At 45.1% G+C, this 26,258-nt stretch overlaps 1 protein-coding gene across 5 annotated transcripts; it reads right to left on the bottom strand.

Moving 5' to 3' along the window:
• Nucleotides 1-614: 614 nt before the first annotated feature.
• bptf (bromodomain PHD finger transcription factor) lies at nt 615-23,340 on the bottom strand. 5 transcript variants are annotated; one of them, XM_017306297.1, is made up of 32 exons: nt 22,592-23,340; nt 20,882-21,704; nt 19,232-19,452; nt 17,667-17,834; nt 17,409-17,570; nt 16,444-16,656; nt 16,257-16,336; nt 15,375-15,718; nt 15,147-15,278; nt 14,930-15,059; nt 14,155-14,290; nt 13,822-14,064; nt 12,263-13,751; nt 12,054-12,178; nt 11,377-11,505; nt 11,100-11,250; nt 10,857-10,980; nt 10,383-10,638; nt 9,802-9,963; nt 9,376-9,509; nt 9,196-9,283; nt 8,915-9,114; nt 7,124-8,249; nt 5,723-7,035; nt 5,533-5,615; nt 4,472-4,697; nt 3,901-4,391; nt 3,638-3,814; nt 3,119-3,311; nt 2,767-2,851; nt 2,506-2,692; nt 615-713 (listed from the first exon to the last, which is right to left on the bottom strand). In XM_017306297.1, the coding sequence occupies exons 1-32, from the start codon at nt 23,085-23,087 to the stop codon at nt 698-700; spliced, it is 9,903 nt and encodes a 3,300-aa protein (XP_017161786.1). In that variant the 5' UTR covers nt 23,088-23,340; the 3' UTR covers nt 615-697. The 5 variants fall into 5 exon arrangements, with proteins under 5 accessions (XP_017161786.1, XP_017161787.1, XP_017161788.1 ...); XM_017306298.1 differs by having other exon boundaries at nt 9,376-9,506; XM_017306299.1 differs by having other exon boundaries at nt 17,409-17,567.
• Between the last annotated feature and the right edge of the window lie 2,918 nt (nt 23,341-26,258).

Here is a 26,258-nt window from a genome sequence, read left to right as displayed (position 1 = left end):
GCCATGATGTGCGGCCATGTTGGCGCGAACGCCTCCGTTCGAGACCAGACCTTTCATGACCGCAAAACCTTGGGAGTCGAGGAAGACGCACTTCTCTCTCTTCAGACCATTTTAGATTAAGAAAATATTAATAATCTAAAATGATCATTTTTTTTATTATTAAAAAAGGGTCAAATACAGTCAGACATATAATCTCACAACCACTGTACATCATAAAATGTAGTTAACATCCAGAACTAAAGGTGAAGTAACATACAAAAATGTTTCATAAATATACCTTTATAAAAAAATATGCAGCTTTTTTTTTATATATATACTTTAGTCAACACCTTCAACATGTCCAATTCAACTGAGATGTTTCAACAGAAATAAATAGGCGCTTGTGAGTAAAAAGCATTTAAAACGCTTGATTGAGCACAAACGCTGGTATCCTAATTTCTTCTGAAAGAGAACAAAATGGCTGCCATGTTTCCTGCTCCGCTATGATTACAACTCATTCTTCAGAAAAACAACAAAAAACAAAGAGCACATTTGGTGGTTGTGAGTCTGCGTGTGTGCACGTGTGTGCGGAGGGGGCTTTTCTTGAGACTTTTTGCCGTTTTGGAAACACATAATTCATTTCTTTTTGTTTGTTTATTTCAGTGTCAACAGAGAGACCCCCCAGCATCCAGTCCAGACTCCAGCTAGACTGGCACACTTAAGAATCAGACAATCTGCAAGAAACAAAAAGAAGATGGAATGGCTTAAATCACAGGCATGCAGCACAGGTGGACAAACACACAAACACACACACACACACACAGACGCAAAAACATGTCAGAGACGCAACCAGAGTCAGTGTTGAGACGGTGAGACGTAGTGCGCCTTGCGAAAAGCGTTCATGGAGGTGTTTCATATTTTGTCACGTTTTAACCACACGCCTCAGTGTTTTACAGGGATTTTATGTTGGACCAACATATTGCGTAATTGTGAAGTGGAAGAGAAATTATACTCAACTCTTTCTACAAATAAAAATCCCCTACACAAGAATAGGAACAGGTTTATTTGACCGGTCACCGTTACAGCAAATGAGCCTCAGTTGGCACAACGGCTCACTCTGAACAGAGAAGATGCTAAGAGTTGAAGAGCCGAGTTTAAAACAGGGAAATCCTTGGGAAAAAAAATGTTAGAGACTGCAAAAGAGTTAAGAACTGGTTCAGAGGTCCGCTGGCTCTCTTACAGCAGAGCCAACCGTCTCTGAGGTAAGACTTGAAAATATCTATTCACAAACACTTTAATCTGGCCGAGCTCCAGACGTCCTTCAGTTATGGAAGGACAATCAATTTAATCTAAAGATGTGCAAAGATGATGAGAGCATTCATCAGGGGGCTGAATATGCATAATCGTGTCCAATATAAACCATAGCTGAAACGATTAATTGGGTTAATTGATTATTAACCCAATAAAAAATGTAATTTAGTGATCGCTTCATCGTTAACTGGAGTACACAGACTCAAAAACAAGGCCATCTTTTAATGTATTTCTAATGTCGTACATGAAAGGCTGAAGTGGTTAAATAAAAACAAGTAGAATTTTATCCATTAATCAATTAATCGTTAGACTAATCAATAGATTAACTGATTATAGGTTGCAGGCCTAATAAAAAAATAAAATAAAATAAAAAAAAACATTTACAATTTCTTTCCAGTTCACAATTACCGGCACTTTTCTGCTAACATGCCGACACCAAAGCTAATTTCTCATTTAGCACTTTGAAAGCGTTTAGCACACTTGGCGTCCCCTAATTTATCTTCTTCTGCTCTACTTTAATTGGCTGTTTCGTTTTGTAAACTTTCAGCTCAATATAGTTTGACATTGGTGATGAAGTTTTGTTCATCGACTATTAAGAAATTTTCAAGTTCAACGTTTATATTTGCACTCTTATTTTGACCATGGGTGAAAAGTGTTGACGTGGCAGTTCTGTTTCCTCTCCTCACGCTCTCTCAATAAAAACAATGTATAGGCATTGTAGAACATGCAAATTACAAGGTCAAAATTAAACTGCTGCTTGAATTGAAGTTAGCGCTTTAGCGTTAGCTCCTGCTACATAAATACCATGTTGGTGTGGTGGTTAGTGGAACCAACGTTTATGATTAGTGCTTTAGTTTAGCTAGCTTTTCAGTTAGCGGTGCCCACCAGAGTCCCAATAAGACACATTGCTGTTTGTGGTTTAACGCAACAAAATGTAAAAACTTCTGATAGTATGAACACTTTTCCAGGCAATGACTGTGACCATGTGCACATGTAGAAAATAAATCACACTCTATGACTTCAAGCTGCGTCACTCATGCTTGTAGTTAAAAAAAAAAACAAAAAAAAAAACAAGACAGGCATACATAAAAACACGGATGAAGTTAGAAACAAATAAACATGGCAGAGTTTCTACATAAATAAATTAAATCTTTACGGGCTCAAACAAGCAAATCCTCAGAACCTCGGTTCGGCAGGAGCAGCAGCACGCCCTACCTGCTGGCCTTGAAACCTTTCAGCTTCTGTACAAAGAAGGCTTCGAGCACCTCGGCGCACTGAAAGAAGGGCGTGTCGTTGGGGTTGTAGTAGCGGCAGTTGTCGAAGATTTTGGTCACGTCCGCCACGAACTCTGTGAGCTTCTGGTAATGTCGCTTTTGCAAACGGGTTTCCATTGTGGAAAAATCTTGAAAGAGAGACAAATGAGTATGAAACGAGCGTTGCGTTCACTAAAAGGCATGTGCCGAGCGGAGGCCGTACCCATCGGCTCCTTGATCACGCGGTAATAATCCGGTGCATCGTGGGGATCCACCGGCTCGAGAAAAGGCCACGCCATTTTGTGAGACTGACGAAAAACAAACAGGCAAAAGTTATCTTTTTTTTTTTTTTAGTAAAGGACACATTTGTCAGAAAAAGATACATCACATTTTACACACTTAGTAAAATTCTGAAAAAAAACATTCAATACAAAGTCCATCTATTTTGATCAACACAGACTTCACAATCTCTAGAAAATATATTCAGGTTTGTGGTGATGACATGACAAACGTTAAGCGGTTGGTAAAAATCCAGAGTTCAGATTGTAAAGAAAGAAAAGAGAGAGAGCTCGTACCTGTAATGACCGTAATATTCTTTTCAGCCCATCGTAGTCTCTGTCGGTGAGCGGCGACAGCACCGTCATCGCGTCCTCCGTGGACTGGCACTGCGGACACACGTACACGTCGATGTGATTGGCTTCGCTCTGCAGGATGCCCACACAGCGCCCGTGGTACCAGTTCTGGCAGCGGTCGCAGCCGATGTAGAACCTGTGGGTGAGGATTGAACGGGGACGACACAGGGTTTATGGAAAGACACAGACGTAGAAGACGCAAACTATCCGAGGTTTTACTACATGATGTGCCACGATTATTTGTGCTCTCACGTCCACCAACGAGCCGCAATTTCAGATCTCGTGCTTTAATATTTATTTATTTATTTTACTTTTTAAAGGTTAGTTGACCAAGTTAGTCAACCTGCTGTTTTTGTCAGTTTCTTTATAATGTATATTTTACATTGGTTGTTCTAATCCTAATTGCACTCATTGACCGACAAGCAGCCATGGACAGAAGTGAGACGAGTGGCGGAGCCTTACTGCGTGTCGTCGTACGGCGTCCGACAGATGCAGTACAGCTCCTCGTTGCTCTGCCCCTCCTGGCCGCGTTTGCAGTCGTTACACACAAAGTCCTCCAGCTTCTTGGCCTCCTTTTCCGTGATTCCCACACAGGCGCCGTGGAACCAGTTGGAGCAAAGATCGCACCCGATGTAGAACCTGCGAGAGAGGAGAGAATGTTCTTTCGTTGCAGAATTCGAACTGAATTCGAACCAAAATATGGCGGGGAAGCCCTCTGAGCTCACTTGGACTCGTCGTACGGCGTCTTGCAGATGCAGTACAGCTTGGTGTCCTTCTTGTGGTCCTTTGAGGTAGAAGACAGCTTCTTCTTCTTCTTCTTGTGTTTCAGCGAGCCGGAATCCTGCTCCGCGTCGCCGTCCTGCTCCTTTTCCTTGTCCCGATCTCTGTCCCGGTGTCTGTCGCGCTCTCTTTCGCGCTCCCGCTCTTTGTCCCGGTCTCGGTGTCGCTCCCTGTCCTTCTCCCGGTCCCGCTTCTTGTTCTTCTCGTGGTGCCTGTCCCTGTCCCTGCCTTTGTCCTTGTCCCGCTCCTCCTCCCGCTTCCGCTTGTGGGACGAGGACGCGGAGGATTGGGAGCTGTGAGAGGAGTGCGACGTGTGGGCGAGGTGTGACGGGTGGGAGGAGGCTGCCTTGATGGTTGCCGCGGCGGCCTGGGCGATGGCGGCGCGCGCCTTCTCCTTTTCCCTCTGCAGCCTGGCCAGGTCCCGCCTCAGCTCCTCCTAGGAAGACAAATCACTTCTCAAGAGTCTGGAATCGCAATTTCTAGAAATCCTGGCCCGGTTTAGTTCCGGAAACCAACCTGAACTTGCAGCTGCAGCTCTTTGTCCAGCAGCGCCCTCTTTTTCAGGATCTCGGCCTTCAGCTGTTCTTTGTGCTTGTACAGCAGAGCGGTCAGCTTGGTGGCGTTCTGCTTGGAGCGCTTCTGCTCAACCACTTCCTCCTTCTTCCTTTTCTTCGCAGCCTGCTTCTCGTCCTTCTCAATCTTGTCCAGGATGAACTTCATCACCTGGTTGCACACGATCATTCTGAGGGGAGAGAGAGGGAGAGAAAGGTAGAGCTTTAGCTGTGGCTTTGCTGTTTTAATTGTGTGGAACTACAGCTGATGATTATTTTTTAAATCAAACGTTATGACGATTAATCGGGTAAGGAAAACATTCCACATTCTGCAGATTTTTCCAATTTAAAAATACGCGAAAAAATACAAATAAATAATTCATTTTTAAAATTAAAAAATAAACATTTTATTGCCTAAAATGCAAAAACATTTGAATTTGAACATGAAGCTAAAACTGCCACTTCTGGGTAGAACACATTTACAGACAAAGAAAGAAGTTTTTTTTTTATCTTCAATGGAAAATGTATATTTTTCCTGTACAGTTTTGACTTAATTATTGCTCTGAATATGTTGTTCTTCCAGTAAATGGCTTTTTCTTTTAAAGTCTGTATACTCCAGTTAATGTTTAATTGATTACCAAATTAGTTGACGGTTATTTCAATAACCAATTAATCACGATTAATCTGACTACTCCGATTAATCATTTCAGCCCTAGCTATTAAAAAAAAACTGCAAAAAAAAAAGCAAGCTTGTTTTTCATTCAGTGAAGTTTCTCACAGTGGGTAAAGAATCCAGAAATTTCACTCAAGAGCAGCGACACGTTGTAGTAAAATTACTCAAGTAGAAGTACAAAGTACAGCAAAGTAAAATTACTACTAAATGTAATTTTTTTTTTTTTTTAAAGTTACTTGAATAAATGTGATCGGGTTGGATATGAGTTGCAAAGTTTAATTTTCCTTTGGGATGAATAAAGTATTTTTAAATATTAATTATAGTGATATCTAGCTTATGACTTGAGCTCCAACCTCTGGTTCTCCTCCCGCTCTGCTGCAGCCAGGCTCTTCCTTTGTTTTAGTTGTTCTGCTGAAGCATTTTGCTTTACTGCCATCTGACAAGCAAAAAAAAAAAATCCCATTAACCTTCAACTTATCTAGAGAGAGAGTTCATTCATATAGAAAAAAAAACATGAATAACTGTTATGCCATTGCGTCTCACCGGTTTCTGAATGCCATCTTTAGGACTAATGACATGCAGGTTCTGGTCTTTGGGTTCCCTTTTAGCCTCGTTATGTTTCTTCTTCTTTGGTGGTTGTTGCTGCTGCTGCTGCTGCTGCTGCTGTTGTTGCTGCTGCTGCTGCTGCTGCAATCTCTGAAGCTGCTCCTGAATGCTCGCTGGTGCCTGTATGGTCACCATGTTCTGGATCTGGTGGGCTTGGATCTGGCCCCCAGCCTGTTGGATCTGGATGGGCAGCTGCAGCTTGATTTGCTGGGGGACCGTGCCCCCCTGCTGCTGAGCCTGCGCCTGGATCTGGGCTTGGATCTGGGCGGCGACGTGAGGCGGCAGGGCGGAGAGCAGCTGCACCGGCTGCTGGAGGCCCGACACGGTGATGAGCTGGTGCCTGATGGGAGACTGGACCTGCAACTGAGGCTGCGCTTGAACTTGAGGCTGGCTCTGAGGCTGGAACTGGACCTGGAGCTTAGCTTGGACCTGGCCGTGGGGCTGGACCTGCAGCGGTTGGGGGACTTGGGTCGGTGGCGGCGACTGCACCTGAAACTGAGGCTGAGTTTGGACCTGGGTTTGAACGTGGACGTGGGGTTTCTGCGGACTTTGGGCGAGAATCTGGTTTTGCTGCTGCTGCTGGATCTGGACCTGGGTGTGGAGTTGGGTTTGGATCTGCTGCGGCTGAAGCGGAGTCTGGGCTTGAGGTTGCGCCGGAGGCTGCGACTGAATCAGAGGCTGTTGCGTCGGCTGAGGTTGCGTCTGAAACGCAGCTTGAACCTGGGGGTGGTACTGAGGCTGCGTCCTGGCCTGGAGCTGCATGGGGGGGGACTGAACCTGAGTAAGGGGTTGCACTTGGGGTTGAGGCGATTGTTGTGTTTGTGGCTGTATTTGAGCCTGCGGTTGGAACTGAACTCTGATCTGGGACTGAATTGGAGCTTGAATTTGAGGCTGGAGGTGTGGAATCTGCTGGACTTGGCTGCAGGTCTGGATCTGCGCGGGCCTTACGGCGGACACAACGGAGGAAACGGGTAACCCCTTCATGCTGACCTGCACCGCTGATCCTGCCACGTGGGACACCTGCTGCACAGATACAATGGTAGGATGCTGGACCAGCACTTGGGAGTGTGGAGTCTGAGACGTCTGAGGCGAAGGAGCGATGGGCGAGTGAATGGAGACTGGTGCGGGAGCAGACGAAGGAACGGAGGCCATGGCGGGTGGTGTGACTGGAGTTACAGCCTGAGCTGGAGCCTGCGAAGACGATGATGGAGTCCAGTTTTTGGGCTGAGCTGCCCTCTGTTCTATCAGAGCTATGAAAGGAGAAAAAATACAAAGGGAAGTGAATATTTAAAAAAAAAAAGAAAAAGTACAATGACGTGTTGGGTTTTGGTTCTTTACCTGCCACTGAAGGTATGGTAGACGTGGCTGTGACAGGTGTGACAACAGCGCTTGCCATGGCTGCATGAAGGGGCGCAGAAGGTGCGGCCTGTATTTGGGTTGGAGCTTTGGCTGGGAAAGGGATGGAAACCTGGGTGGACACGACAGCTATAACAGGAGCTGAGACGGGCGCCAGGGCCGGCATTGGTATTTGGACAGGCGAAGGTAGCGAGGCAGAAACGGGAACCTGGGGTGAGACCTGGACAGCTGGCCTGACCGACACTGGAGCAGACACGGGACTCGAGGTCTGCATCTGGAGGTGGGTTGAGGTCAAGCCTGGAGGTGAGCAGACAGACTGGGGCTGGAACTGGACTTGGGTTTGGAGAGCAGTGTGTCCCAGTATGGGAGGGGAACTTGCAGTTTGGGTTTGTGCTGGAGGTGAACCTGCTGTATGGGTGGAGATTGGGGTTTGAGGGATGGCTTGGATTTGTGTGGGGGTGGAGGAGAAGCCTGGTTTATAACTTGGGTTGAGGTTTTGTGGAGAGTCACCGACAGATCTCACCACTTGCGGGTGTGCAACAACTGATGGCGGGGGGGTTAACACCTGTGTGGAAGGCTGTGCTAAAGAAGGCACTGGAGAAGACATATGTGCCTGTGCGGGGACGGATGAAGCAGCTGTAATGTGTCCTTGTGGAGAGGCTTGAGGTGTAGGCGTCACAGGGGACGTGACTTGGTTCTGGCCAGGAACAGAAGCTGGGCTGGGGGCACAGCTCGGCTTTGGTGAGGGGCTCCCGACGTGTGTAGGGGCAGGAAGAGGCGCGGTCATTTGCGTTTGGGCTAAGGCTGATGGAGTCGTCTGGACTTGGGCTGCGGCTCGCACTTGAGGAGGAGAAGATGTTAGGGTTTGAGGGCTTGGAGTTGTGGTGGGCTTTGTAGGGGTAGCGTTCATGGGGGATGAAGTTGAAACGGTTGACGACGGGGGCATGGGAGTGAAGAGGAAGCGCTGGATCTGTCCATTGGGCATGGCTGCCTGCATTAGCTGCTGACCGGGTCCGGGGATGACCGTAACACCCTGCGGGATGATCTGAAGCTGTCCCTGGGTCTGGCCTTGACCCTGGATCACCACAGTCAGACCCGGGTTCCCCCCCTGAAAAATGTCAGAAGCAATATTCTCAACATCAAATGAAAATTAAGACATGGTTTCAGTCAAACTTTCTGAGCCCAGAAAAAGGTTCACAGACTCAAACCCCACAGCGAGTCGCTTTTTCTGAAACTGCCCTCCAATATCCCCAACATAATTTTCTGGCACCCTGGAGTCTCTATTACAACTACAAGGCCAGTCACTGTTACTAGAGTTACTGTTCCAAATCTTGCAGAATTGAAACATATGACCTCCGCCTAAACTTTTGCAATCTCCACCAACTGTTCATGTGTAAAATGGAAATTCATACAGATCATATACATTTGAAACATTTCATAAAGCCTTTTTTTATTGTTTTGCACAAGTTCCAGTTACTTGGACATTAAGAGAATTTCATCCACCTGAAATAACAGAAATTGATAATAAACAAGAAGTCCAGAAACCTCTGTTACCATCACGTCCTTGGGAAAAAGTCACCAGCCTTCAACTAGAGGCTTACAGAAAACATCTGTAACTTGAGATCTTGCAAAAACTCAACATCTTTAACATCACATCTAAATAATTTAAGGTTTTTTTTTTTTTTTTAGTGAATGCATGAATATTTTTCCTTCACAGTGGGAGCGACAGCTCCGTTTTTAGACAGGCAAACAGGAAAGAAAGCAAAAACTCACCTGTGCGCTCTGCGTCAGCTGCATGAGTTGAGCCATGGTGAGTTTTACTTGGCCCTGCTGCGGCCTCGGGGCCTGTCCGGGAGTCGTGGTGACTGGACCCGAAGAGGCTGGCAGGCCTGCAGTTCTGGGAGCGGAAGGCATACCGGAGGCGGCTGTGACTGCAGGCTGAGTGTGACCCATCTGGACTGCAGTCGGCTGACCTGGGATCACATTTGAGACATTTATTGTTTCTGTATGGCTTAGAAGTAAAAAAAAAAAAAAGTTGATTTTTGTCAAATCACCTTGCTGAGCTGCTGCTGGAATTCGAACCGTTGTTGAAGTCATTTGGTTCCCTGTTGCACCGGGTGTCTGGCTTACTGTTGTTGTGGCCTAGAAGAAACATAAAAAAAAACAACCTTTAAGATTATCAAGAAAAACACTCTGTGTATTGGATAAAACGGATGGATTTAAAACCAGAAGACCTTTTGCTGGATGCTGGAGGTTGCGGCTCTGAGGTTGATGTTCCCAGTTGTTGGATGTAATGTGCTGTACGTCCGGAGGTTTGCTGGAGGTCCAGAAGGGAAGATGCCCAGAACCTTCTGTTGAACTACACCTGCTGACAAAATCCATCATGTCAGCAGAGGAGCGTTGTAGATTAATATACAAATGTGTAAAGGCATGCTCTGCATGTGTGGCTGTGTGTTTAATAAACACCTAAGTGGTTTTAAGACTCTTGAACTGGCATGCACATTTCCATCGGTACAGACTCACGAGGGGACAATTTACTCATCATGCTGAGGGTCAACACGTAAAACAAATTTAGGCCTTCCACAGGACAGTTTTCCCATCCGTTTTGGCAATCGCAGCCCACTGGCCTTGCCAAAGCGGATGGCGCTCATGCTCCCTACCTCCTTGAGTAGAAGGCACATTGAGTGTGACAATCTTGCTGTTAGCGGGCAGCGGCAGTTTGGTGGCGAGGACGTGGCCGGCCACAGTCACTGGGCCGCCAGCGATCTGGAAGGTTTGCTCTGAGGCGGCGACAATGCTGCCGGCCGCCGTGGCCGCCGAGGCTGCAAGACACACCACGCCACCTGGAGTCACGTGTAACCCGGACAAAGGGGCCGCGGCGACGGCCGACCTACAGCCGAGGTGTCCACTGTGAGGTCCAAGTCCGCAAGAACGAGTAGAACGCTTAAAAGTTGGATTTTTATTTTTTTGTTCTATTTTAGTTCCCACGTCAGGTTCGGATCCAACATCAGAGTCACAAAATTGCTGATTTTCGTAGGACTGAAAGTGGACACCGAGAGTTATGAAATAATTTTTTTTGGCAAGGCATTTTCGATTAGTGACATGGAATGTGATGAACAATTATATTTAAAAAAAGAGACGAGACGTTGTATGAATGGCTGGGCTTGAAAAGCAACACTTTTTGGTGATTCCGTCTCCGATACATGAATGTTTGTGACGATGATACTAGATGACTCCTTACCTGAGCTGCTGCTGCTGTTGTTCTGGCCCTGCTTCACCCAGGAAGCGAAGGACTGGTGGAAGTTCTTGTCCTGCTGGAAGGGAGCCGGGGAGCCCAGTTTGGAGGCCAGGACCATCTTGGCTCCAGATGTCATTGGACTCATCCTCTGGCCGGTGGAGGTCGGTGTACTGGGAGCGCTGACTGCGGTTGTGCTGGTGGTGGTGGTGGTCGTGGCAGTAGTGGCGGTTGTGCTGAGTTTTTGCTGCTCGAGACGTTTCTGAAAAAACATTTCCAGTTAAGACCTGGAGAAACCTTTTTAAAGTATAAATTAAAGTATTTAAGGCTAACTTTTTTCCCCTTCTCTTTAATGACTTTTAAGACATTTTAAGACCTTAATATTAGACACATTAAGATTTTCCAAGGCTGCGCAGACACACTGCTGACAGACGCAGTGTTCCGTCTCAATCTGCAGCCGTAGCTGTGTCATGTCGTCACCTGCTGGGCCGCCAGTCTGGCCTGCTTCAGCTGATTCTCCAAATGGGCCTTCACTTCCTCTGCGGTCTTCAGAGTCCCGCCGGTTTTGGATGGATCTAAGCCTTGTGACTTGTCTCTTTCCACTCTGGACAACCAAGTAAAAAAAATATGAAAAATGAAGAGTAGAGACAGTCCTTCTGAAAATGACTCATTCACCCAAAAATATATTCATAGTTTTGACAATTTGGATTGTGTGTTTCTAACCTCTCTGCGAAGGCTTTTATTTCCCAAAGCTCCAGCTCCTCCTCAGGGACCCACGTCTCCACAGCGATAGGCCCCGTCTGTTTGGCCGGCTCCTGCTTTTTAGGCCTCAAGGCACTCGAGCGCAGACCTTTCCTTTGAGGAGTTGGAGTTTCTAATCACAGAAAGGGTTAAATGCTTCTTGTTTGTCTTATATTATTTCTCTTATAATGCGCTTTGTCCAGATTACTCTTAAAATTTACATTTGGTGGTACTTAATCCCCCCCCCAAAACCTCCTACCTTTGGGAGTGTCCCTGTTTCCGATGGGGCAGATGATCTTCCTGATGCAATACTCTGAGCGAATGCCATGGGGCCCGACGTCCCTCCGTCGAATAATCTCTGTCGTGATTATGTCTGTGTCTGTAGTTTCTAGAGACAAAACGGTTCCTAGTTTTAAGTCACGCATGAGGAGAAAGTCTCCATTTGGACAAGAAGCCTCGTTAGTTTAGACGAGTTACGGCTCTAAGGAAGTCAAACATTAAAAAAGTAGATTATTTAGAATAAAAATTGAATAAAGAAAGAAAAATGAAGAAGAAAAATGCAATTGAAAACTTGTGGACGGCTCTAAAATGAGAGATTTACAGTGAAAGGAAACAGTCTGCCAAACTGACATGACAGGAATTTCATCACTGTTACTAAAAAGAGAAGCAGCTGTAATAATAACTGATATGTTTTAATGTCAGAAAATAAATGTTTATTGCTAAAGTTTGAAAATTAAAATATCTTAAATGCAAATTAATGTTTTGCATTGTTTGTGTTGTTCTTTCAGTAACTGGCCTTCTTTTCTTTTCTTTTTTTGGAGTCTGTAAACTCCAGTTAACGATTAATCAGTTACTAAATTAGTTGACGATTACTTCAGTAATCGATTAATCATGATTAATCGTTTCAGCCCTAAGCAAATGATGAATTTTTCTCACCTTTCCGAGTCGTTCCCACCGCAGCAGAAGGCTTCACAGCCATGTCGTCCCACCTGAGGCAGGCCCACAGCAGCCTTAGCATCAAGCTAACGCCTGCCAGTGACCTCACAGTCTGAAGACGGTATCTTTAAAAAAAAAAAAAAGTTACATAAATAGATGTTTATGAAGCAAGAAAGATAAGATTTGTACAATCTGTGCATGTCACCGACCTCCATGAGATCCCAAAGGTGGGCCGAGGCGAAGGGTAGGGCCAGATATCGGTGGCCGGCTTGGCATTGTAGCTGAAGATGGGCACTTCCTTGATGCCCGCCTTCCTCCCCAGCCTCTTCAGGTCATCATTAGGCAGTACAAAAATGCTCTTCTTGCTACTCTTGGTGACAAACTTGCGGTAGGACGGCAGCGCCGTGCCAGAGCGCGCCTTCTTGGACTTGGAGAACCGCAGCAAGCTGACCCTGTCTCTTGTGGAGTATTCTTTACTGATCGTCATGGAGCCAGCCGTCGTGGAGACGGGCGCAGTGGTTTTGGCATCGCTGGGTTTTCTCCTCAGGGAGACGGGTGCCGCTAGGCCCAGTAGGGGGGTAGCAGAAACGGTATCGGAGGAAACCGAGCTACTTTCTGCTGAGGGAGTTTTACTGGAGCTGTTGGATGTGTCGTGCATAGAAGATTTCTGAGGCTCCTTTGAGGAGTCGTTAGCGATTGAGGTCTTTACATCCTCTCTAGATGTGCAATTGTCTGTAGTACTACTGCTGTGGAAAGACGTACTGGACGATTCCAGCTTGACAGGCAGCGACCCCTCACTCGTTACGGCTGAATAATCACCGCTGTTCAGAGACTCTGCCTTGTCCTCAACGTGGTTCTCCAATTTGGGGACTTTCAGTGGTGGCGGGTGTGCTACGCTGGACAGATCGTTTCGTGAGAGGTTCCCGTTCATCAAAGACTTGACGGGCTCTTTCTCGGGATCCGACTTGTCGCCCTGGACCGGAGAGGCGGAGTCTGCGGAGACGGTTTTGCCGTTTATTTGTGAAAGACTACTTTTGCTTTCCGAGTCCATTTGTCCGCTGCTTTGATCCACTTCTTCGTACCCCCGCTTCTTGACATTCTCTCCGATTCTCTTTATTTCGTTGTTCCCCGTCGTCTCCAGCAGACGACTGTTGATGCTGTTGAGTTCCGGCTCTCCGTTCACTTCCTTATGAGAGTCAACGGCCTTCGCCTCGGCCAAGTTACTCTGGCCGGACATGGCGGAATCAGATTTGACGTCCGCCTTTGAGTTTGTGCTCTCCTCATCAAAGTCGAGCTTTTTGACGACAGGATCTGGCCCTCGTAGGTTTTCTTCCTTCTCCTCCGTTTTAACGCTTGAGGGCAGAGCCAGCTGCTGCTTGGCGTTTGCCGTTCCTTCCATCTTGACGCCGGCGGCGGGTTTCGCGGCCGTCGTCTTTGACAGGAGGGTTGCCTGCCTCATCCGCTCGAGTCTCTGCTTCTCCTCCAGGGTGAACTGCTTGACCCGCCGCTCCAGCAACCCGTCCAGTTTGGACGGCTTTACTTTCTTCTTGTAGGCTGTTCGCAGCTGGAAACCCTCGCTGACGTTCACGACGTCGTAGAAGATTTTAGCGGGGATCTCCTCGGTTTTGGGTTCTTCCGGTGCCTGTGATGTTTCCCTTACTGCGGTAGCCAGGGAAGGACAGCTGCTTTCGACTTCATCTTGGACAAAGAGATTCAGAGGTTAGCCTACGAAAGAATTAAAACCACGTTCACAACTGCAGATTTTTACCTTTCTTGTCGACATCCATTTTTTCCTCCTCTTTCTCTTCACCAGCAGGTTTTGATTGCTCATCTTTTACAGAAATGTCCTCCACGTTGTTGCCGAGGGGTTGGCTGCCATTAACCACAGATGCATCCTGGGACAATGAGTCGGGTTCCTGCTCCTTGACCTCTGCACTCTCAGGAACCTGCTTCTCAGTTTCTTTTAAATCCTCAGTTTTCATGGAAGCTGTTGCACTTTTTCTTGATTTAGCTGAAAAAAGAAATCAAAAACCAGCTTAAGCCTCAAATGTAAAAACATACAACAGAGGACAACGGACACATTTGGAGGAAGTTGCCTTACCTTCCATTTCCTTGCGGTAGTTTACGTTTGTGTTCCCCGGCAGCTTTGGAACGAAGCGCGGCACGTGCGTCTTACTGACCCAGATCCAACCACCATATCCTGTTACTCTGTACTCTTCCCCTTTTTGCTTCCACACCTTAGGAGAAAAAAAACACTTTATTAGAAAACATTTATATGTGCAACACGGATCGGTATGCATGGAATTAGGGTTGCAACTAACCGTTACATTCTGCAGATTTTTTATTTAACCACATTAGCTGATTTTGTACATTTTATTGCCTAAAGTGCAATTATATTTGAACCTGAACTAGGTGAAACTAAAACTATTCCACTTGAAGAGTTCTGGGTATTTACAGACAAAGAATGCAAAATGTATATATATATTTTTTTGTACAGTCTTTTATCAATTATTGCTCTGGATATGGTGTTATTTCCATAATTTGCCTTTTTTTGAGTCTGTATACATCAGCTAACAATTAATCCAGTACTAAATTAGTTGACAATTATTTCGACAATCGATTAATCACAATTAATCTGATTAATTGTGTCCGCCTTACATAAAACTAACATATTCCCAGGTTAAAAAACAAACAAACTTCTATGTAATTTTATTGGGATTTTAGACAATGGAAACAAAACGGAGCACAGTAGAATATTGCAGTAAAAGGAAATGAGGTTTTAAACTTTCTCACAGACACACACAAAAAAAGTCTGAAAAGTGTAACATGTTTTCGTATAAATCCTTTCCAAGCCAAATAATATTTCCGTACTCTACCTGGTGTTTGATGGGGATGGTGTACTTCACCCACGTCGCCTGCTGCAAAGTCTCTTCATCCTCAAGTTTTTTCTCTCGTTTCTTCACCTTCTCCTTCTCGTCCCGTTCCATGGAAGTCATCCGGTGCATTCTGAAGGACAAGACGCGAAACTTACGAACAGCGTTGACAAGGACACGTATCAGTGAAACGCCAAGCTGAGCCTTGCTCCTCCTTTACCTCGTGTGGCCGAGAGAGTCCTTCCAGATGGGCAGCATGACGACCGGTTTGATTGCGCACTCCAGGATGGCCAAGGCCAGAGCAAATTCCCTGGCCTTGCTGCACATCTGTACTGCTTTGTTCCAGTTGGTCCTACAAAGAAAAATGAAAAATATACAGTTCAATGACATAATACACACAAACATTGACGTTTCTCTGTATTTAATAGAAAGAGCCACCCAGACGTACCTGTGCGACGCCCAGTTGGGGTGCATGAACGGTCCGGGGACGTTGGTTTCCAGCTGGATGATGGTGAGGCGCAGCGTGGCGACCGTCAGGCTCCGCGCCCCGTGGATGGAGCCGTTCCACTTGAACTCGGACGCCGTGGTCAGGCTGAACTTGTGCGAGAGGTGGCGCTTCTTGTCGTAGTCCTCGCGGTGCTGATGCTTGTTGAGCGCCAAGGTGTTGGTACTGTACTGGTTCTGGTATACCCTGTATTTGCCCTCCTGACCCAGCTTGAACAGGTTGTTCAAATTCACCGCCAGGTCCCTTTTCAGGAAGGTGAGGAGCGACGTGTTGGCAGTGGGAGACGACTGGAACGGAGATGGGACGGGTGTTAGGAGTTCATCAGCAGGAGGGTTCAGTTTCTGTTGGGGCGGCGAATCTGTGCCAGTTTCCTTCGTTTTGGGAGACCGGCCGATACTTGTATGTGAAACTGTTCGTATGCACTGATCTAGTCAGACATCTGCAGGTGTATATTTAGCAGAAGTCTCTCTACTGTTGCCAACTTTGTCACCATTATTAACTTCTCAAACAAAAAACACCAATAAAAAAAACAGCATTGGCCGAAATTGGAATTGGCCAGTTTTAAAAGATCATTGATCGGCCAGAAAACTGCAATCAGTGCTCCCCTGGTTTCTATACACGTGACTTATTCCACTTTAAGGCTAGCAGCATGATTCACATGCTGTTACCACAACTTTGCTCGATTTAATACAGCAGACTAGGTTCCACAGACATATTGCAATCATTACAAATAAATATTTTTTTTTGAAGTACAAGAAAAATGTCACATTTACGCTTCTACATTTAATTTAAAACAAACAAAAAGAATCCACCAGGACACCTCACCCCTTCGTTGCCTTTCTGTATTAGATTTTTCGGTTCGTGTCCTGCTCCGCTCTCCTTCTTCATCCTTTCATTATAGTCCTCTGGTAGAAAGAAGTCAAGCCGCCCTCACATCGTTAAAACAAGAACAATTCGACACAGCCGAAACTCAAATCAGGTCGATGTTTCAATTTTCCATGTTTGTGCTTACCGGTCCCATCCTGGCTGGTAAAGGAGGACCGGGAGGACCTGTCGGCCAGATCGGGGGGCTCCACCTTCTTGAGGCCCCTGGGTGCAGAGAGCGGGTCCCCGTCGCTGGGCGCGTCTAGCTGACACGGCCGCTCGTGTGATTTGTTTCGGCTCGGTGACGACGATTCATCACCTTCTGCGTCTTCGCATGTGGACTCAGACTTCTGCTGCTCGTCTACATTATTTATGTTAAAGAAAACCAAGAACAGGAAGCAGTGAAAGCAGGTTTTCTAAAAAAAAAAAGCCAGCTGCAGTTGATAGGCTATGGTAAACAATAAAAATAATCAGGATTACCAGCGAGCTTTACAATTCAAACATGCTGAGGATCAGAAATACACACTTGCTAACAAATTTTGCTGGACGATAAATTGTCCGAGTAATTATTGCGATAAACGATAATCATGTTGTTTTCAGACCACTTATGTTGTCAAGTTCGCCCTCTCAAAGACCAACAGTCTTTCATTTTGTAACAAACTCTTAACCCTGGAAGTGGAAGATCTTTTAAATATCCAAATTAAAGCATAGCAAAACAATAAATAAAACTGAAATAAAAACCTACATACAACTAGAACCACAAATAAAATGGATTACGAGGTCTCTGTAAACAAAATATTAACCAGGATGAAAACGATCAAGCTTGTTTTAATTTATCTCACAGCCAGGAAGCTGTGTACTATAAGCCTGGCGGGTCACCAGACTTCACATTCGTCCCCACTAGGCTAAGCATTGCTAGTTTTATTCTAACAATTGGAATTTTTAAGATTTTAGGTCTCGTTAATAGTGTCTTCTGACAATACACGGTGGGCCGCTGGATGACTAGCGCCCCTACAACCGGGTTTAGCAAGTTTTCTGGGGAAAACCTTGAGCAGGGTGTGAAAGCTTGACTTTAGGACAAACAATGACTCAGGGGCGGTGAAGGGGGGGTACCTGTCTGTCCCTTTGTTGCCAGTTGAGTTAAGTCCTCGTGGTTCTCAGTTTGAGCCGTTTCATTGTTTGGCTCTAGAGATTCAGTGTTGGGTGCAGCTGCGTCCTGGGAGGCAGAGGAATCGGACACGCGTGTCTCCTCTGCAGGAGGCTGAGCGGTAGCTGCTGTGGTACGGAGTCATATCGACACAGATTCACTCAAAACGTGTTTGAAAAACATAAGCAAGTAGAGCGTATTCTATCTTCTTTTTTTTATTTTACCTTGTGAACTAGTGTCTTCTGTGGGCTCGCCGTCCTCCACTTTGTTTTTCTGTGTCGGGAGCTCGGTCGTGTTTACGGAGCCCCCTTCTGCTTCCTTCTTCCCCTCCGCCGTTCGTTTCTTTGCCTCCTGCTCTTCTCGCCTGATCTTCAAACGCTCCGCGGACACCTCTGCAGATGAAAAGATGCAATTAGACTGAAACCCAGGCGCCATTACCGTTTCAGGCCATATCATTTGAAGGCACCATTGGAATTGTTGAAAAATTGCATTTTTTTCTGTTGGGCAAATCGATTGGGCGGTCTGAAACTGCGACTAGTTCACCGTCGTTAGAAGCAAAATTATGTTTTGTTGATCAATTTTTTTGGATTTCAATAATCTGCCATGTACAACTAATCTACTGCTCTCCTTTTAATCCCTACGTTGTTACGCGGTGAAGAAGTTGCAATGCGGTTCCAGAAAACGACCATCTTATCCAAACACTGCGCTTTGTTCAGAATAGAATGAAATATTTAAAAGTGGCACGCTGTCATTTGCTCACTTTCCATACAGACTGAAAAAAGAAAATTGCTGAAAACATGCGGAATCAAATTTCAACTGATACAGTTTTCCTGGTTGGTGAAAATTATTTTGAAAGTAAGTACACCCTGTAGTTTCAGCACAACCTGTCATAGAGGCATTCTTTGAGGCAGTAATAATGTAGTAATGTAATGTAGGAATAATAGTATTACTATTAGTAGGAACAGAAATAGTAGTCTCAAGAGACTCCTTTACAGCTGCAGTAGTACAGAGTAGTAAACACTTGAATGTTTACTGGGTTTGTAGCTATTCATCAACGCAGACTGGCCGCTCTGAAATCCGGTCTCATTTTTCAGAAGCTAATTTATATTTTGAAAGTGATTTATTTTTCAAGATAAATCGCGATGAGCCAAAACGTGTATTGACAAAGATCTTTGATTTGAAATCAGTAATGTGATCTCTGATTGGTTTGGCTCTGAGTATGTATGAGTAAACCAAAAGTGAGTTAAGTCACCCTGTTACTCCTATCCTTCCAAAAACTTTACTGGATGATCATGTGCACCAACACATGAGATTGATGCCAGGAAGCAGCCTGCAGCAGGAGCACGCTTCAGACAATGAAACATACCCCCCGTAAGTGTTCCTTTAAGCCAAAGGCGCCAAGAAATCTCACTGCTGACAAGATTTAAGTGTTGTAGCGACACACAAAGGAAGTCTGGCTGAAAGAGAGAGATGATAGGGCAGCCAAACAGAAACGGAAACTGCTGGCTAAGAACTGAAAAGGTCTTCAAACCACTGTAGCATCTTGGAGGAAGGCCGAGTGGAAAACAGTTGCTCGTTATGTCAGGGAGCGCAAAGGGCAACACCCAACTGTCACCGGCGTCGAAACACGTAGCTTGATAAAATACCTCAGACCTTTGGCGATGTGATAGATGTGTGCTTTCCCTAAACGTTTTGAGCCAGACATAATCCCAAGCAAATCAAACGTTTGCTTAACGGTGCCACATGTTTCCCCCCTCGAGTCCTGAGGGCAAGCAGGTTTATGGCGTACCGTTGACGGCGGTGAGGTAGGCCTTGTTGCTTCCACGAGCTCGGTTGGTAAGATCTTCTGTGATGTCCATGTGAGCGTGCATTTCCTCCTTCATCTCCTCCAGGGTGGCGTGGAGGTCCGTCTCCCAGTACTCCTTGTCCAGACCCTCGACGAGCTCCTCCAGCTGTGCCTTGCTGCTGTAGTACCAGATATTTTTCTTCTCGCACTCCCCATCTTCTTCACTGGGAAGAGACAACGGAGGATGTGAGGACGGGTCTAATCTGTAAAAATATTCGATCCTTGCCAAAATATCAATGGATGTCTAGTAGGGTTTCCTTCCCCAGTGCATTATAAGTCTGGCGGGCCACCAGGCTTTACTTGCCCCGTATAAATTTTATGGATTAAGTGACTTTGTACAGGCTAATTTTGTAATGGTACAGGCTAATAAGCTAATGTAGCGCTGTACATATTATGTATAACATAATTAGCTACAATTACCTACTGCGGTCACATCTACAAAAAGCTAATGTAGCTACACATTAGCAACATTATGATGAGTTTAGACATAGTTGCGTCTAAACTCATCACCATAGGTTCTGTCTCGTTCTTCGCAGGGATGTGTTCAACTAAATCTATTTGATTCCAAACTTCATATGATAAACCAGCCGATAAAGAACAAACACGGACAAATTGGTGTGCAGCCCTGAAAACCATGCATAGAAAGCTAAACGTTTTGAACAATCCAACCATTAATTTGAGAACATTTATTCAAAACAATTCCAGGTCTTTTCTTGTGCTCTCACGTCCAAAGGATTTCGAGTTTGGATTTAGGTTAGTCTCTTAAGATTGCCATGGGAGAACCATGTCTGGAGAACTGTTTTTCCTTTACCATCAATTTTTGATCATAATCTCGTTGTAAAAATAAAAAAATAAAAAAGCAGCGATAACCCATTTTTGTTTTACAGGTTAGAGTTCATCAGATTTTGTTTTAAGTAAGGTTGCCACTCCCTTTGAAAGACAAATAGTCTCATTGCACCACAAACCATCCACCTTTACTAACAGTAAGCATGACATCCCTTTTCTCATTTTTACCTTTCTATGTCCTAGTTTAATCTTCTTCTTGTGTGTCCAAAACACACATTTCAAGTCAAAGTAACAGCAGCTTTTAGTAAACTGCTTACCTTTACCAGAACAAGCCTCACTCCTTGTCAATAGTTTGTTGTGTAATGACTGATTGGCATCATGGTTTGGTTCCCTAACCATGAGCTTTGGAGATGTTTGTTTTACCTGCAGTTTGTCTGGAGTGGACAAATAATTATGGTTCCAACATAGTGGATAGCAGAAATAAGAAATTAACCTCCGTTTCCCAGGGAAACAGGATGTCATGGATTGCTAATTTGAAGTTCTTGTATCATCTTCTGATTATACAATTGATCTGAGTTTTCAAAAGCTTTAAACATATTCTCTTGTGTTTGAATGCTTTGCAGAAAATGTTGAGCTCTTGTAATGCCTCTGTATATCTGAACATATACAGAGGCATATGAAGGTTTATTCTGTTGGGCTTACTGTGTATTGCTTAATGTGTAAATTATGTAATCTGAACTAAATATGGATTACCAGAGAATGTCACCAAAAACGTAAGCTAAACAGGCGGTGATGGCCCCAACTCACATAACAATCCTTCGATTTAGGAACCAGTATTTCCTCTGGTGGCGATCGTATCCGATGGGTTCCTGGCGGATGTAGGGCCTGTTTTTCTGTGCCTCGGTCACACAGTCCGTGACTCCAGACACCTTGTGCGCCACGCAAACCTCACACTGCCATTCATCTTCTGGAACCTCTTCCAGCGGCGGTTTAACACACTCCAGGTGGTAGACGGCAGAACACGTCTCGCAACACAGCAAGTCTCCCAGACGGTGGCACACGCGGCAGTGGTCGTCGTACTGCATGCTGCCGTCGGACATGAGCTCCTCGCGGGCAATGTTAGTGGTGAGGAACTGGTCTACTAAGAACTGTAGCACCTTAACCTTGCTTTCGAGAGAACCGCACGGATATTCATCTGTCTCCAAGTACGGCAGAACATGGTGGAACTCTTTGTCGCTTTCACAGTACGCCCGCAAAACCTCGGGCCAGGTCATGCCGTCGATAAAGTACAGAGTAGAGTTGACGCTGTCCTTCAGGTCAGCGGGACCAAAAGTAGTGTTGGAGGAGTCTTCCTCGCGTAGGATGGCCTTCAGCAGGGAGATGTGCATCTCCGCTATCAACGTGCATTGCTCCTGGCCGACCAAGGCGGCGCAGAAGTCCTCAAAGCGGAACGGGGAGAGACGCAGGACCGAGCTGAAGTTCCGCAGCACCTCATAGATGGAGCTGATGTTGAGCAGCTCCACACTGGGCACCAAGAGATCCTCAGAGGTCTCCGGAAGCTCAAGAAGAGGGATTTCCTTGTCTTCCAGAACTGGAGTGCGAGGACGGGGAGCCCGTAACTTCTTCTTTCCTGCAGGATAAAAAGAAAAAAATATTTGATTACACTGGCACATCATTGCAGAATAACATAAAAAATTATTCAATAACTGCTTGAAACAAAGTACATTTCATCACTTAAATGCTTTTGAAGACATTGCAAACTCTACAAAGCTGGAGACTTCTACAAGAGCTACTATGGCTGAAATTGCTCATCATTAGCTAATGAGGCTGCCTCATCCTCATACAGCACAGTGGCTGTCAAATTAGTGAACAACGTTAACGCTAATTAAACTTCTCTATGATGATGGGTTTACTACGAAGACATTAGGTGTAATTACTATCCAGAGTCTCGAACAAATAAAGCAACTTGTTCTGCCTAAGGAAAGCTGTCAAAGCATAAAAAAAATTACAGGCATGCTAGCTAGGCTAGTGTTAGTTAGCTGTGTGTGTTTGTTTTCTTTACGGCTAATGAAACAAAAAAGAATTAAAGTTCGTGTTTCAAGCAAAGGTTTGAAAAGTGTGGGCTGCAAATATGAAGTGCGTTTTGTTTTTATTTTTTTAATAGCTGTCACACAGTAGGCAACAGCCACCTTCAGTGCTAACATTAGCTTGTTATAAGCTAAGTTATTAGCTCCGGCTATGGCAGCTAAAGCTACACAGACCCTCAGATTCTTTTTGGAAATGAGTGTGAACTACACGATAACGTCAGGCGACGGAAACGGGTCGGGCTACTGATACGGTTGATGCTTCAATCCACCTGCAGTGGCTTCAATGCGGCCTGTTTGCATACAGTGTGCATTCTCCATTTTGAACAATAACCTTACTGCTTCCTGCACTGTACACAAGCTCCTATTATTGCATGCTCTGACCCAGACGGGACCTCCAGAGCTGAGGGTCCGTTCAGTGACCAGTGATTACCGGGAGTGCTGGCGTGAGTGCTCTGGCTCCGAAAGCTACTCTCTGTGCAGAAGCTGGCACCATCCTCTTCCTCGTCCAGCACATCATCTTCCAGGCAGTCAGACTCCTCATTGAGGGCCTCGTCTTCCTCGGACTGAGGTGCCTCTTCAACAAACTCGTCCTCCTCCGACCGTAAACTCACAGCATCGTCCTCCTCGTCACTCTCGTGGTCGTCGTACACCACTGTTTTGGACACAGCAGTCCGTCTTCCACCGCGACCACCTCTGCCTCCTCTTCCTCCACCGCCACCTCTGCCTCGTCCCCTGCCCCGTGTTGACGTTGCCTTCCTCTTTCTGGCCGTTTTGGGGGGCTCCCTCGTCGGGCTTTCGGCGTCCTCATCCCCGCTATCTCTAAACCTGGGCTTCAGGTTCCTCCTGGGTCGCAGACCCCGGGTTGCAGCTGGGGATGCCTCGTCGGTTTGTAGCGGTTTGGGCGGCCTGCCCCTTTTCCCTCTCATGATAGGCGAAATCTATTATTTTAGAATGCCAAGGTTTGCGTGCAAATGGCATACGCGAATGCGAGCGAAAACGGTGCCCCTACGGAGCCGAACGAGCGCGGACCCCAGAAACGGCACAACACCTCGAAGCCCCCCCCCCGTGTCCCTTCGAATGTGAAAGCTCAAAACGTTAGCCCGGCGTCCCGTTCAGGTTCGCCTAGGGCCGCCATTTTTCTTCTCTGCCTCTCTGGCTGAACAAACAGCAGGGCCTCACTACAGGAGTCACGTGGGGATACAGCTTCTTGCTCAGTGGCAACAATGTAGCAGTAACTAAAATATTCTCACGTTGTTATTCACATCATCATCTCTGGTTTTGTTTAACGGCATGATGCATTTACAAAAAAAATAAATAAAATAAAATGTAAAAATGGATCTTGGAAGCTGGATTACTAACGCCAGCTATAAAGTATTTTCATGTAGGTGGCGGCAGAACGCCACAATTGTGCATTATTATATCATTTCACGAAACAAAACAAACATAAATAATTTTAGTGTAGACACAAAACACACTGTATGTCATGATTTGCTTTCAAGTTGATTTATTTATATCAGAAACATATAATAAGCTTATAAATTGTTAATTTCAAATATTTTACTACAATATTTTTAGCCATCATTAATACTGTTCAGATCAGTGTTACTTATTTTTTCCTTCGTCTTAAAAGTCAAATTTTGCAACAACACAAAACAAGTAGATTTCTTTCTGTTGTGATTCATATTGAATGAAATTGTGATTCATATTGAATGAAATTACGCAGGGAAATCTAGAATTTAGCTTTTTGGCTCAGCTCTTTTTCTTGAATTACTGACCAATGTCTGCAAATAAAAAAAAAAGAAAAGAAAAAAGTTGAGGTTCCAATCTGTCCGTTTATCTCCTGCTCCATGTAAGTGAGTCACAGCAATTTAACCTTCCCGATTTGAGGTAAACACTGACCTGACGATCCAGAAAACAGATATTCTCCTCTCCATAGGGAAGACCATAACTCATAGGGAAGACCATAACTCTAGGGTCAGAAAAAAGGGCATTTTACATCTCTGCTGACCCCACACATCCTGGACACAAACAGTTTAGACTTTTACCTTCAGGTCGGCACCACAAGGCGCCTTTTGTAAATACTAAAAAATCACCACTTGGCAAATTCTGCTCTGTGCTCCTCAGTCAGCGAGACATTTTGGTCCTCTAAGTTCACTATCACTTGCACACCACTGTGTGCAGAAATATGTGTGCGTGGGTTTTTTAATGTCTCTCCCTCTGCAGGTGTGCATACTTCCAACTGCATCTCCCAGTCTCATCCGCTACAGTGAAACTTACCTCTGTGATCCCCACTAATGTTCTGCAAATGAAAGCATATTAGCCCATCACCTCTCCTCTATAGAGCATATGTTGGACCGCCTACATGCTGCCTGCATCTATCTTCAAACCATGAAATAAACCAGATTCTACCTTCACTCTGGTGTCCATAATTGTTCTTGATCCAGCATCTCAGTTTTTCTGTAAACCTAACAGTCACCGGATAGTTTCTGTTTTTCAGAACAAAGAAAGGAGGATTTTTGTGCATGAAAATCCCAATATGTCAATGGTTTCTGACATACTGTAAGTATCTTGGTGCCTTTGTAACAAGTAACCAGCGATCTAACAGAGAAGCAATCTGGCATCAACAACGATAACACAGGGTTACAAAAATTTTTTTTTGAAAATAGTTTATCTTTTGACAACTGATTTATTACAAACATCCACTACTGAATCCAAAAATAACATCCATTTCTATCAATCAGGTCACGTTTTTATGCTAAGTTCATTTTTAAATCCGAGTTTTTTGTCTAAATGGATTATTATGGATAATNAAAATAACATCCATTTCTATCAATCAGGTCACGTTTTTATGCTAAGTTCATTTTTAAATCCGAGTTTTTTGTCTAAATGGATTATTATGGATAATTAAATTTTTTTACATTATCGGTCGATTTTTAGTAATATTTCTCATCCGAATTAGATTTTTAAGATATCAATTGTTTTCTAACACAATTTATYGATGAAATGTTACAAACATCGGTTACTGTAAATGTAGCAGTCCACATTGATTAATTAATGAATGTTATGGACATGTGAAGTGCATGTTACCATCATCATTGCTCCAAATTTAGGGCTTGAGCTTCCGTTTTGTGGAAACCCGAGAATGCTCAGCGACAGAGATGTCTCTCTTCAGAGTCCAACAGTAATCAGCCATCATGACTGCATCCCAGCGTCCCTGATTTCTGGTCTCCATTTCTTTTATGTCCTGATGAAATCTCTCGCCCTGCTCGTCGCTCATTGATCCCAGATTCTCCGGAAACCGATCCATATGTGAGAATAAGTAACGCATTTTGATGCTCATGTTGCATCCGAGGTTTCTGAAAGCAGTCAGCATATTGGTGACAAGTTCTGCGGAGTTGCTGGCCTTGGTATGGCCAAGAAAGTTCTTCACGACCAAAACAAAAGCCTTCCACGCTTCCAGTTCCATTCCATTCGTTGATTTTTCGAAATCTGAGTCTCTGATAAGCTGACGGATTTGAGGGCCGTCAAAGATGCCAGCTTTCAACTTCCCTATGGTCAATCCTGGAAAAGCCTGGCACAAGTAAGTGAAGCAGCCACCATTCTTGTCCAGAGCTTTGGTGAACTGTTTGATCAAGCCGAGCTTGATGTGCAGTGGTGGGAAGAGTATCCTGCCTCTGTCCACCAGAGGGTTGTTGATGACGTTCTTTACTCTGCAAGGCACCAATTCCTCCCGCACAGGCCAGTTCCTCCTCGTGTAATGCTGATCTCTGTCCCTACTGTCCCACATGCACAGAAAGCATGGGTACTTCGTTAACCCGGACTGCTGTCCTAACAAAAGGTTAACCATTTTCAGGTCAACACAAATGAACCACTCATGCTGATCATAACGAATTTTCTCCAGCACATACTTCACAGCTTCATACTTCTCCTTTAGTGTAGTCGAGTGAGCGAGGGGTACAGAGGCAAACAGGTTGCCGTTGTGCAGAAGAACACATTTCAGGGATCGCTTGGAGCTGTCAATAAACAGTCTCCAATCTTTGGGTTCGTATTTTGGCACTCCAAGTGTACGCAGAAGCTGCGCAACATCTGTACAGTAC

This window comes from Poecilia reticulata, linkage group LG8, assembly GCF_000633615.1.
Source record: "Poecilia reticulata strain Guanapo linkage group LG8, Guppy_female_1.0+MT, whole genome shotgun sequence".
NCBI lineage: Eukaryota > Metazoa > Chordata > Actinopteri > Cyprinodontiformes > Poeciliidae > Poecilia > Poecilia reticulata.
Note: the sequence above shows the minus strand (reverse complement) of the source record. Positions and strands in the feature narration are given on the sequence as shown.

Coding starts and splice junctions, on each gene's coding strand:
- bptf (XM_017306297.1), bottom strand. CDS start 23,087: ATGAGAGGGAAAAGGGGCAGGCCGCCCAAACCGCTACAAACCGACGAG. Junction 15,719..16,256: donor TACAGAAAGGCAACGAAGGG/GTGAGGTGTCCT, acceptor TCTCCGTTCCAG/TCGTCTCCCACTGCCAACAC. Junction 11,506..12,053: donor GGTGGGAACGACTCGGAAAG/GTGAGAAAAATT, acceptor TTTTGTCTCTAG/AAACTACAGACACAGACATA.